The sequence below is a fragment of the Mixophyes fleayi genome, chromosome 2 (assembly GCF_038048845.1).
Source record: "Mixophyes fleayi isolate aMixFle1 chromosome 2, aMixFle1.hap1, whole genome shotgun sequence".
In the NCBI taxonomy this organism is placed as follows: Eukaryota; Metazoa; Chordata; class Amphibia; order Anura; family Limnodynastidae; genus Mixophyes; species Mixophyes fleayi.
The window spans coordinates 357,297,901-357,311,853 of record NC_134403.1 but is presented as its reverse complement, the minus strand read 5'-3'; the positions used below and the strand labels follow the sequence as shown (position 1 = coordinate 357,311,853).

Genomic DNA, 13,953 nt, shown 5'->3' with positions numbered 1-13,953 from the left:
CTGAAACTGTTTTTTTGAACAATAACTATACAGAGGCTTGTGTGCAAGGTATCAGCGATGTAAAACTCTCTCAGTCCATGCAGACAGTGTACAAAGCTAAACCAAGTTACCAACATGGTATTTAAAGACTGCAACACAGACTTCCTATTGTAAACAATCTTGGACAAGGGTAACTGGTTAGTCCTATAAAGCTGGGTTTCCACAGACGAGAAAATTACAGAATAATTGTATTTTGTTAAGATACTTTTTTTTATTTTATTATTGTTAAGTTTGCTTTAAATGAAAACCAACACACTATTTTTACAACGCAAAGTAAATCACAGTTGTAAAAACTCTTGAAAGGCTTACCTACCTATGACTCTGTGGCTGCAGTGTGGTGATAGTGGAGCAGGCAGTGACCGTAGACACAAGGCAGCTACAAGGATTTGACCCTGCAACAAGTTTCCATATAGAGCGGTGAAAGTTCACAGGTGACTCTGTGAACTATCCCCTCTCTTTTAACCCAGTGCTTACCCAAGCAGAAAGAGGTCCTACTTTCATCCTGCCACGTGAATACTGGGTAATGCTAGTCTGTCATCAGTTCATCCTGGACTGCAGCAATAAACATACTTCTAGACAGTAACACGTGTCCCCCAAGTTAGTGAGTTATCTAGCAGGCCTAAGTCACTTTAAATTTGCACAATGAGGTTAATCTACAATTGTGAAATTATAAGCGTATTCAGTCACCAAAATGTGTACACGGCTTGAAAGACCTCTGACCTGTCATGTCCAAATATGTTGGACTGAATCAGATCACGCAGAAGACACTGTCCATGCTGGATCTCCTCGCTTTGTACACCACCCATGGTTTTACTTACTTACTTATGAGTTCCATTCGCCATTTCTCAATGCCAGGACATTTTCATAAAAGAAGGGCTGAGAGTGACATTGACCCCAGCCATAGTCACACCAGGGTCCGATCCCGCGTTAGAACCTGCTTTGTAATGATAGAATTTTCAACATCAAGGTCTGTTTCACTGTGCCTGGCAGAGCTCAGAACATAATGCAAAACAACAACTGCATCGCTCTGTCCGGGAGCTCAAAGTGTACTAAGTTCACATGATAAAAGTCAGAAATGTCCTGGTCACAGCACCATTGTACTCAAAAAGATCAGATCGCTCTGTTTTTATAATTACCTGTATAAGCCAGTCTCAGTGATACAAAACAGCAATGTCTGGTATGCAGAGGGGAGAACAGAAGCAGCTGTAGAACAGTAGAGGTCTAATGGAAACGCCAACTAGTAACGTGATAAGTGTCCGTAAGTACACAGGCTCCCGATGGACCATTGACCCGTGGCTTCAGTGAGCTCAATGTAACTTCTTTTCTGCTGCCCATTCTTCTCCTTTCCTGAGCCGCGACCTGTCCACTTCTCTAGATACCATCAGTTACTGTTCTACACTGAGTTTTAGCATATGGCTGTGGGCAGTGAATTTGCTATTAAAATGAAAGCAGCCAACGTCATTGTTGGCCTTTTTTCCCCAGATATGACTAACCTGGCAGTTGACTGGCAACTTCCTTTCCATTTTAAACAGCCATGAACACAATGCCAGTAATCACCTACGTCCTCCTTGTATCTTTACTTCTGCCTCTTGTGGCACTAAATAAAATTATGCAGATGGGCATTGTGTATTATGTGTTGACTATGGAATCGTAACATTTAAACTCTGCGTAGGAATCTCAATTTTTGGAATCAAATGGAAACAGGTAATCCAAAGTTCTATGTTGGGTTCACGTCATGTACGCTGACGAAAGAAATGTTCTGTCTCTTAACATGTGAACTACATACACGATTAAAGGAACAGTGAAACAGACAGGATTTGGGAAAGACAAGAATTCATCATTTAACCAGAGGGGAAAAAGTGGATAATCTCACAGATCAAAATGAAACAAAATAAGGATAGTGTTGCGAGACCTAGTGCAGGAATATTCATAATTTTTTTTAAACAAATTCATAGTTCTTTCAAAGTGTTTCAAAAGAGTATTTGTATGTAGATCGGATTTAATTTTTGGGCCGTTTCTGAGAGGGGAAACTTTTCTCCAATAATACACTTAGTTGTGATATAATTGGAGCTAAACATAAATAAAATCTGCTTTTAACGTAAGACGATGCGATAGAAGCACTGGCATGTTGCCGGCCAGTTTCTAACACTGGATTAGCATGTACATCCTCTATGCTAACACAACTGCTTGCTTGCTATATACCTTTTTAAGCCAGGCTTGGGGACCGCTGTTGCTGATTTCATCCGCAGTCAGGACCTGAGCTCCAGTGCTCCCTGTAAACTGTCCCGGAATTGAAGTAGACTGAGCCCAGGCATCAATCTATATATGACAACAAAAGGGTAGAAAAATAGGGATTAGACCGATGTTTTTTTCTGTATGAAATTGGGGACTAGAAACTCAAACACCTACAAATTGTATCCAGAAGAAACCCTAGACCATTTTTCAATAAATGCCACTATGTAGCAGACAAGAGAAGAGTGTGAGCATATCATCAACATAATCATTTATATAGCGCCAGCAGATTCCATAGCGCTTTAGTGCATATAAACCAAAGGGCTGCCCAGACAGCGGCATGCAATTAAAGCAGCTTTATGACCTAATACACAGCAACTAAATTACAGGCTCTTCTTGTAAAATACATAAAGCAAAAGAAAAAAAAAAAAAGTGTATACTACTCAACTTAATAGTAAAGTAGATATATGTAAAAAAGTTAGGGGCATTAAAGCCACCGTACCACCAAGCGTGTGTCCAGTCATTTCACACCACTTTCACCCAAAATAAGGCAGGTTACTATCTCTCATAAATTGTTTGCAAATAAGAGCAATAATCCTCTTTTTATCCTGTATACTACTGAGCTCCAGGTGTCTTACTCCCTGGGTTCCGTATTCTGCTCAGCTCCAGCCTTCTTTCACCCCTATGCTCTATATATTCTGGCTGGATCCAGGATTCTCTTTTCTAAACCTTGTATACTGCTGAGCTCCAGAACTCGCTCTATGTGTACTATATACTGCTGAACTCAAGGGTTCTCTATCACCACACTCTGTATAATGCTCAGCTCCAGGCTTCTCTATTCCCGTGTCCTGTAATACTGCTCTGTTCCAGGAGCCACTCTCCTTGTGTTGTGTATAATGCTCAGCTCCAGGCTTCTCTATTCCCGTGTCCTGTAATACTGCTCTGTTCCAGGAGCCACTCTCCTTGTGTTGTGTATAATGCTCAGCTCCAGGCTTCTCTATTCCCGTGTCCTGTAATACTGCTCTGTTCCAGGAGCCACTCTCCTTGTGTTGTGTATAATGCTCAGCTCCAGGCTTCTCTATTCCCCTGTGTCCCGTAATACTGCTCTGTTCCAAGAGCCACTCTCCTTGTGTTCTGTATAATGCTCAGCTCCAGGCTTCTCTATTCCCGTGTCCTGTAATACTGCTCTGTTCCAGGAGCCACTCTCCTTGTGTTGTGTATAATGCTCAGCTCCAGGCTTCTCTATTCCCGTGTCCTGTAATACTGCTCTGTTCCAGGAGCCACTCTCCTTGTGTTGTGTATAATGCTCAGCTCCAGGCTTCTCTATTCCCGTGTCCTGTAATACTGCTCTGTTCCAGGAGCCACTCTCCTTGTGTTGTGTATAATGCTCAGCTCCAGGCTTCTCTATTCCCGTGTCCTGTAATACTGCTCTGTTCCAGGAGCCACTCTCCTTGTGTTGTGTATAATGCTCAGCTCCAGGCTTCTCTATTCCTGTGTCCCGTAATACTGCTCTGTTCCAGGAGCCACTCTCCCTGTGTTGTGTATAATGCTCAGCTCCAGGCTTCTCTATTCCCCTGTGTCCCGTAATACTGCTCTGTTCCAGGAGCCACTCTCCTTGTGTTGTGTTTAATGCTCAGCTCCAGGCTTCTCTATTCCCGTGTCCTGTAATACTGCTCTGTTCCAGGAGCCACTCTCCTTGTGTTGTGTTTAATGCTCAGCTCCAGGCTTCTCTATTCCCGTGTCCTGTAATACTGCTCTGTTCCAGGAGCCACTCTCCCTGTGTTGTGTATAATGCTCAGCTCCAGGCTTCTCTATTCCCGTGTCCTGTAATACTGCTCTGTTCCAGGAGCCACTCTCCCTGTGTTGTGTATAATGCTCAGCTCCAGGCTTCTCTATTCCTGTGTCCTGTAATACTGCTCTGTTCCAGGAGCCACTCTCCTTGTGTTGTGTATAATGCTCAGCTCCAGGCTTCTCTATTCCCGTGTCCTGTAATACTGCTCTGTTCCAGGAGCCACTCTCCTTGTGTTGTGTATAATGCTCAGCTCCAGGCTTCTCTATTCCCGTGTCCTGTAATACTGCTCTGTTCCAGGAGCCACTCTCCCTGTGTTGTGTATAATGCTCAGCTCTAGGCTTCACTCGCTATACTGCCGAGATCTGGGCATCTCTCCCACTGCACCCTTTGTATTTTACTCAGCAACAGGAGCCACTCTCCCAGTGTCCTGTATACTGGCTAGATCCAGGCTTCTCTAATAAACACCCTGCACAATATGTACACAATTAAAAAAAAATATCCCAGTAACAATATGTGGATAGATACAGTAACACAGCTGACATTGTATATTCATATTGTATAGTGGACATACAGAAGATTTCTGCCAATCATTACCTAAAGCCATCGATACTGTTACCTGTACGTGTTTACAATACATCTATCACTCCGTTGGGAAAAAAAACTGCCCAGCTATTTAAGATGGTGAAATAAGAGACGGAATCATTAATTCGTTATTGCTGAAGCAGAGATAGTCCAAAACCTGGCTTGTTGCAGCTACACAAGAAGAAGGCTAAGAAGCCTGGCTTTCCATATCTTGCAAGACCCCCTGATTCTTGCATCATTTGTCTACATTTAGTCATTTAATCTTCCAACATCATCTTTTACTTGGAGATGACAAGAGGACAAGTGCTGAATGATGGTACTCATTGTACCGTAAACATAAATACAACAAGGCAATGCAAACGGATAACCCAGTTTATTTATATTACAGTTGCCAAAAGCAATCAAAATGTGTTCTACTCACTGTAACACAGCAACTGGTGACATACTATCCGTGATGTCCGTCACTACTGCTGTGTACAGTTCAGGACTCCCTTCCCCCAATCTTCTTTATCCAGGCTTCTCTCCCCCTACTTGCAATGAAGCATGTTTACCAGGCTACATGTGCAGTTTAGCAGTGCTCTGTGTGTACACCACCTCCCAATCTCATGTTGCACTTTTCCCAGCAAGTTGGAGACAACAGTAGGGAGTGGCAGGTAGCAGCTTCCAGTGCCACAGAAGTGGCTAACACTCATTCTATTTGTATTGATTACTTAAAGCAAAGTGATTTGTGAGCGCTGTGATCTTGATCTGTGGTGTTCTCTCCCCCCTGTGCCCCAGCATATATTCATGTATGTAGCAAAAGGATAATGAAAACTTTAAAGCATGTAAGAATCTGGATCAAACAAACGTGTTATTCTGTAATTTAGAGGGAATTCTACTATAGAATGAGGTTTACTTTCACTTTATATTTCTATAAACAATCTGTAAAATGTAGGCATCGGTTATTCAGCAAAGGCAATATTCTATAATAAGATAAAAGTGAGGCAAGATATTGTTTAATACAAGTTAAAATAGCTGATATCCATAAAATACAAGGCTACAGTTCTTCCAGTGTGAGTGACATCATAAAAGTGGTTATATCAAGTAGTAACTTTTCAACATAACCAACCACAAAAGATCTGCATGAAATGACATGGGAGAGGCATGCAGGGGAGGTCTTGGACCCCAAAGATTAGAACAAATTGAAATCCAATCTGGTCAAAACTTTGATTTTAGTGTTAAAAAAAGAAAATCAATCTAAACTTTTCTAGCGGTGGCACTGGGTCCCAACCGGTCTCCATGCCATCTTCTCAAACTTCTCAGATGTTGGAGGTTGCCCAGCCACAAAGATATCCTGCTGGTGGTCCTGTATAAATACAACATGCTACTGGAAGGATGTTCATAACTTCATTAAGTCGATAACAGATGTCCAAATGTCTGATTTCTCACTGTACTCCCTCCTAGCTAGGCCCATTCTGGACAGTCACATCCAAAATCCTGAATGCAGCCATATATAAAATAGCTTCCAACTGGAACAATCCTCCTTCGTTATCTGCCACAATTCATAGTATTTAGTTAACCTATGGTATGTAGCACATCGTTCCCATCTTATATAATAAACCTATACATTTCCAAGGTACATGGTCCCCTTGGACAGATTGTAACAGGACTGATCCATCCTTGAAAACCATTTAATCCATTCTCTGTTTTTTGGAGCTTCACACTTCCCTTGCCCCATGCCCCACTCTCTCCAGATGGAGCACACACTTGTCCTACTCAGAGGGAATACTCTACCTCAGGATTTTCGTACTCCTCCTAGCCCTCTCCAGCCTACTGCTCCATCCACCTTAAACATGTTTTTTACTTTTGTTATTTGCATTTTTGTTGTGAATATTTACCATGTTTATATGCCTACACAACTTAACAAAGTATTTGTAAAAAGGAAAAAAAAAAAAAAAAAAAACCTTCGAGGCTTCGTGGTTAGCACTTCTGCCTCACAGCACTGGGGTCATGAGTTCAATTCCGAGTTCAATTCCCGACCATGTCCTTATCTGTGTGGAGTTTGTATGTTCTCCCTGTGTTTGTGTGGGTTTCCTCCCACATTCCAAAAACATACTAGTAGGTTAATTGGCTGATATTAAAATGCCCTTCGTCTCTCTCGGTCTGTGTGTTAGGGGATTTAGATTACAAGCTCCAATGGGGCAGGGACTGATGTGAGTTCTCTGTACAGCGATGCGGAATTAGTGGCGCTATATAAATAGATGATGATAAATGCAGCAAACTGGACACCGCTTTTCTCGTATAGAGGGAACTGCAAGCTTGTGATCCACCCCAGTGTGGAATTTGGCTCTCTCATGCTGCTTTTTAAAGACAGCAACTGTCAATTAAAGGATGTGACAGAGCACATATTAAATAAATTAATTCAGGTATGTTATTCAGCTCATTAATGCACAGACTGCTCAATAGGGAGCTGTTGAGTGTTCTACATGAGCCATCATACTGCCCAGAATAATCCTGTATGGTCTCGCCTTATTCGTTTGGGTTTCCTCCAGGAATTCTAGTTTTCTCCCACAGTCCAAAAACAAACTGGTAACTGGCTTCTCACTAAACTGCAACACTTCAAAAACAGTTAAAATAAAATCTGCAGTTTTATGAACGTGGGATTCACAGCTTATCAGAATCACTAGGGTCCCCGAGCCTTCAGTGGTCCAAATATGCTCTGCTCTATAATACTGGCTCTGGTCTATTGCACAGACAGCAGTGATGTAGAAAATGAAGAATATCGACAAAACTGTTGTCTGTTAGAAACAGGCCAACTGTAGCTGGAACACTGAAGATTCTGTGGACCCCGGGGGTTCAAGTAAATTGTGCATTCGAGGTAATGCACCAGAATTTATCTCAACATGGAGAACTCCATCTAAACCAAATTACTAATTATTGGGTGAAGTACATCTTTAAATATAAATGGGAGCTTCCAGATTGCTTCCACGTCCCTAGTGCTTCCTAGAGATCAAGTGATCAGAGAACAATTTGTACAAGATTTTATTTATCATTACAAAGTACTACATTTTGGACAAAACATCTTGTTATTTCCACAAATATAGTTTGGCCACAACCAAAACAAAATATGCAGTGTAACTGACCTGCTCCTGTGCGTGGTTTAGCATAAACAAAGCTTCAAGGTCAAATGGATTCCCTGTGAGCCTGGTCTGGGCGATTGCACGCTCATTCATTGCAGAAGCGATGTCCACTGGCTACAAGGAAAAATAAGAAAAAAGCAATTTTAATGCAGAAAGCAGCTCTAAGTATAATTAACCATACACTGGTGCATTACATGCACTGGTGACAGAATACACTGCTATGAGGTAACCTGTCCCCTCTTCATTAGAGAATAGAAGAGTGTTTGTGATGTGCCAGCTCCCTGCACACGCCAGCTATGGAGAAATGTACAATAGATGCATGATGAGCAATAAGAGTGCACGTAATAAGTAGACATTTGTGTTGATGACAAATTATTTCAAGAGACAATATTTGAAAACCATAAAATTTTATTTTAATTTTTTTTGCCCCAGGTGCTTGTGAGCAGCGGTCGATTCACAAACAAATGTGGGATTCACCTTTTAATCAAACAAAACCTGCCACATATAGGCCTTACACACATATAACAACATACACACTAACACAAATTCCAAGGAACTCAGCAACTGCACAGTAAATTTAGATTTCTAAAACATGACTAGTTGTGCAGTGCCACCTACTGACGACGAGCGGTACTGAAAGAATTGATGTTTTCTGGAACAGTTTCTCTACTTATAAACATCCACCCGCTAAACTCTATCTACTCAGCCCTTTTGTGCTAGCTCTGAAAAATTTTTGTTCTCAAAATAAATGTGAAACAATTCTTCAATTATTTGAAAAGATAAAAACTATCAAATACTTAGTGTGGATTATTTATGATTTTCACATTACAGCTGGCTGCCCACAGATATGTGGTTGCCAATATGTCTAGTGTGGTAGTTTATTTTCACTTTATTTTTAATAATATGGGAACGCGTTTCAACACTGGTTGCTCCGTCAAACCGTAAGTTAACATCCACAGGCACTTCCTTGACATTAAAGTGTACCTGTTGCAAATACATGGTAGAAGCAGCCATTCTGTGAACCATTATTCATAAAAACACAGCCAATCAATAAGAGCCTCAGTGACGTCACCTAATGAAATCAAAGGGTGCAGTCTCAGCCAAATTGTGTTGCAGCTTTACTTTTACTCAGCAATTCAAACAAATACTGGGAGAGCACATAAAGTGTCTGCCTCTTAGTTAACAAGCAATAACTTTTGAGTGCAGCACTTTCCTAACATAAGAGTACATAGCTTTTTTGTGTGTGTTAAAATAATCGTGATATTAAAGAATAATAATGCCTGCAATAGAGATTAGAAGCGAAAATCAGACTTGATTTCTACATCAAGTGTCGCATGGCAAAGGGCTATGAAAGGATTTTCGGTAACAGACTTTCTTATACCAATTCCCTATGGATATCACTGCTTGTGCACTGGTGAGTAAAGAAATCCATGATTAAATCAGTTATCTAAGCGCAGAAGGAGAGAATTAGTTTAAATATATAAACATAATTATTTCAGTTTAAATATTGTGTTAGTCAAGGTACTTAACACACAGACAATTTCATGGGGATTTGCTTATTTTAAAACATGCTAAAGAAATTTAAAAAGTTTAAATTAGATGTTTTCACTACGGTTGGGCTGTGTGCACACATTAATAACTTCTGTTTCACCTCCATCCCGTCTTTTCAACAGCTGAACAGAGAGATGTAATCTCCTACAAGATATGTTTTGGAGCAGGGATTAATGCTCTACTTTCCCTAGTCACCGGGTTTGGAAAAGTGACCATATATTCTACACTGCAGTAACGCCATAGAAATGAATGACTTATAGGTGAGATTCTCATTCTTCTGTTTAGAATTAAGAAGAAACCCAAATCAACTCCCATGTACACGGTCTTAAGTCATCTAAGGAAGTGATCAACATATTTTTCCATCCACATTAAAAACACCAGTGTGCCTGTAAGCAATATGTTGCTTAATTCCTTCAGTGAAAGTTCCATTAATAACCTATAACGCCAGTATACAGCCACACCACTCACATTTTGTGTCATTGTGGCAAATTCATGCATACAAATTGTCAATCTTTTTTCATTGCATCCAAACACGAAACATAAAAAAAATATATTTATTATTGTGGAACCAGTTTCACACTCCATATACAAATCTAAAATGAAGCAAATGGACAAGATCCCATCTCTCAATATACTTCTCGATGGTAGACACTAAAAAATCAATTTCAGCTATGAATCTGCTGGGATACGACTCAGCCAACTTGAAGCACACTTCATGAGCAGACTGATGGATGGCAATCTTCAAGTCCAAAAATAAATGCAGGAATAGACTTGGATCAAGGCTCCACCTGGCCACTCAGTGATGCTGCAGCTGTGTTCTACGTCGCTGTTGAGCCAAAATGTTCGCCTCAGACAATCTTCTTGCAGTGATCAAGTTTCTCTGGATAATTCTTGCACATCTCTACATTCATTGTCCATAACGTTCTTATACCACCACGCAGTTAGGCAGCTGTGACTGTTTCTGTAAAACCGCTACAGAATTTGCCGGCGCTATATAGATAAATGATGATGATTCATGTTCAAACCATAGGGTCACAGCATGAAGAGGTCATCCAATCAAGGAAGCTTGATTTTTGACAGGATCACAGTCATTCCACTTCCTAGCAATCGTCTTGAGTAGCGATATGCATGCTAAGTATATTTTTATTTTTGTTTATTTATGGCACTTGAAATGGGGTTTTATCTGATCCATTCCTTGACTTGCGCCTTCAAAACTTTGCACAAGACTTTTTATTTTAAATGCATTGCCCAGCAGACCGATCCAATAGGAACGCTGGAGGGAACACAACAATTGACCATAAGCAGGTAAAAATTACCTGGTGTTATTTTAATGCTAAATCGGTTACAATTAAAATAAAAAAAAAAAAACCCCTTTGTAGAAGAATTAAATTAATTTGCGCTAATGTGAAATGATTTGTTTTTGACAGAGGTTGTGGATGCGTTGTACATAAAATTATTTCAACAAAAAATATATTCTAAAAAGGGGGGGGGGGGTGTAGACTTTCTAAAACCATTGGATGTTACTTACTTTCTTTCTGATCTGGCAATGTGAGATTTTGGTAAAATGGTATTTAAGTGTTGATACAGCCATTTTTAATTGACTGCTTTACAAGCAGATAAGATTTAAGATTGGGGGGGGGGAGGGGGGGAAGATTCAATTTAAAGTATAGGTAGGTACGGGCAGCACGGTGGCGAAGTAGTTGCTCGGGTTTCCTCCCACGCTCCAAAAACATACTGGTAGGTTAATTGGCTCAAACAAATTGACGTGTGTGTGTGTGTGTGTGTGTGTGTTAGGGAATTTAGACTGTAAGCCCCAATGGGGCAGGGACTGATGCGAGTGAGTTCAGCGCTGCGTAATTAGTGGCGCAATATAAATAAATGGTGATGATGATGATGAGTCTATACCAAAGTGACCTATCTCCTAGGCACTAGGAAAAAACTGAGGTCTGGGCTGGATAGGAGGGGGATAGGAGGGGAAGAGTGTAGGGAACAAAGAAGTTGCTAAGTGCCTAAACTCCTAGTCGCACCTACTATACCCCAATGGTAGTAAAGAAATCAGCAGAGATATCTTGTAAGAAATCCCGCATTCCCAATGTTTCTCTATCACGGCTAATTGAAACTCCCCCCAGGTCTGCAACTGAGCACACTAAGCCGAGAGACTGGGTCAGTGTCTAGTCTGGTCAAACTGCACGCGATTGCCAGTATAACTGGGGCTGTTAGTGTGGTCACAAGATGACAGTACACAAGCCAAAATCAATTATATTCCAACCACATTTACCAAACATGCCCAAAAATGGTCCAATCAATTTTAATCGGAGTGAGATATCGCAGCTTGTGTGGCTAGCATTAGAATTGGTGCAATAATCAACAATTTTTGGCCCTGTCTGATAATCCTTCTAGTGGTTCAACAGGTGACTGCTGTACACAAAGATGGCACTTTGCAATTTAATTTTAACTCCATTTATTGTTTGCAGTTTGTATTCTTCTGACATTTTTTAATATCAAAATATAAGATGTTTAGCAAATTGAGGTTACAAAATCAAGGGTATTAAAGTGCATTCTAGGACATTTTTCTCTGTATGTGAAGGTAGACTAATTCCCCATAATACTGTGGGAATGGGTCCCTTGCTTACCTTTTGCACATAAAGTCCAATATCTTGTTATGAGCAGCATTAGTTCGCCCCTTCCCTGCTTCCCCTCACTCTCGATACGAACAGCGCTAAAGATAAACAATCTGATCAGAATCCTATAGTCCAGAACTCGGAAAATGGCTGAAAAATACATTTGCATGAGCTACACTAACAGATATGCAGTATAACAAGTGGTGATCAAAAGCCATCTGGAAAGTCAGTTATAGCACTTTTTCGGGGGGAGGAGGGGCGATTCAATTGCCAGCTATGACGATGAGCTGCTGAACATCACTGCAATGTCACTATCAGGTACTGTGGTACCCAAACATCACAGATTTTCCTTTGCGAAAAATCTGTGATGTTACCTCACTGTCTTTGTGACTGTTCTCAAGAAACTCCACGGCACATGGTAATTGAATTCATTTGTCCTAATTTCCACTTACAGGAGTCTAGCTAATAACTCGACATCATAAATAGTTCATGATGCCATCTCAAAAAACATCCTGAGGAGTATGAATTAAGAAGTTGCATTCTGGTTTTCTGAGGTCAAGATATAAGTGATGCACAGAGTGATGTGGGAAAGCAATTTTAACAGAACCATTGCAATCTGGCAGCTACCTGCACGCATGCTATATTTAACGTATAGGCAAAGTCGTCACATATCTCATGTAGCTCTGTTTGTGGGGCACAAGATACAAGGCTTTGGGCTAGTTCCTTGGTGTTTTACAACCAGGAAAACATTATGGGAGGAGTGTATTAGTGAGGAGAATAATAAGTCGTGCAAAACTAGTTTTCTTGACTTAAGCAGTGTTCAGTCCCACTGCCTACAAAAGTGTTTAGTCTAAATACAGTTCTGTATGCATGTGTATAATGACCCCCCCCCCCCCTTCCCAACCTGGGGCCCGATGTGCAGACCTGGACAAATAATTTATTCACTGATCTACACAAATGTATTTTTCATACACTTCCATTATAAAAATGAAAAGCCCATTGAACTGAAACATACAGTTATTTGTATACGCCCTAAAATTAAATAATTAACTAAAATCAGCATTGCATTTGGAGCTCTGTTTGCATGTGTTCTACTAGTAACAAAAGCAAGAGCAATGATATGCTCCAAGCGAGGGAGTCATCTAACTGGCCATCGCAGCAACATACTACAATACATGTGTGCTCTTCACATAAGCAAAGTGGTATTGTGTTCCATATGCGCACACACACACATATATATAGTCTCCTTAAAGGGGGCAAACAATCTTGTCATCTTTCAAAAGGGATTTTCCGGTACATGTGTTGCTGGTTAAAATAAGCCATATGGTCTAAAAATTCTGACAGTGACCAGTAAACATAAAACCAGTAAACATAAAAGCTTATGTATCAATTTAAAACTAGTGACTGCATCTGGATAGACTATTTAAATGTGTGCACGCCATATAAGGTGTTTTCTGTTTCAACAACAAACAAAGACAGGGAAATACTCAATAGAACATATTTTAAAACATGCAGATGAGAAGGTAAACTATATATAATAGAGATATATATATATAAAAAAACTCTTACTTATCTTTATTTTAGGATTTTATTTGTTCCCCTCCTGCCCCAGAGTGACATCAGCATAGGTTCAGCACCATCCACCTGTTTAACGGATCACATCTGGTCAGAACTTCTGAGCGCCATCACGGCCTAACTACACTAAGGAATCAAGCTCTGAAGTTATGACCTGATTGGAGGAAGAAAAATAAAATCCTGAAATAAATTAGAGCTTTGAAAAAAAAAAAAAATATTTAACAAGGGAACATATAGTGTAAAAATTAATTATACACTAAGGCAGCATAGAGGAATAGCCGAAATCACCTACACTGACTACTGGAAATGTATGTATATTCAGTACATCAATTTCTCTGACTGTCCTGTAATTACAAATATGTTTTGCGCCCACCCTAAACTGAATTGCAGCAGCAGAGAATTAAACAGCTGTAATTCACTCAAAGAAAATTATTTTCTTTCA

At 40.3% G+C, this 13,953-nt stretch overlaps 1 protein-coding gene across 7 annotated transcripts in view; it reads right to left on the bottom strand.

The window, feature by feature from the left end:
* The window catches only part of SON (SON DNA and RNA binding protein), a 71,883-nt gene that overhangs the window by 7,002 nt on the left and 50,928 nt on the right, over nucleotides 1-13,953 (bottom strand). Inside the window, exons 7-10 of one of the 7 annotated variants that reach the window (XR_012688226.1) lie at nucleotides 7,768-7,878; nucleotides 2,242-2,358; nucleotides 858-976; nucleotides 353-431 (exon numbers count right to left, since the gene is read on the bottom strand). Coding sequence is in view for 1 of the 7 variants with exons in the window: in XM_075197200.1 (XP_075053301.1) it covers nucleotides 2,242-2,358; nucleotides 7,768-7,878 (228 nt within the window). In the remaining 6 variants the exon portion in view is untranslated. Of the gene's footprint in view, nucleotides 1-348; nucleotides 977-2,241; nucleotides 2,359-7,767; nucleotides 7,879-11,948; nucleotides 12,035-13,953 lie in introns of those variants that run through there. The other 6 variants (XR_012688224.1, XR_012688228.1, XR_012688227.1 and 3 more) reach the window with 6 other exon arrangements.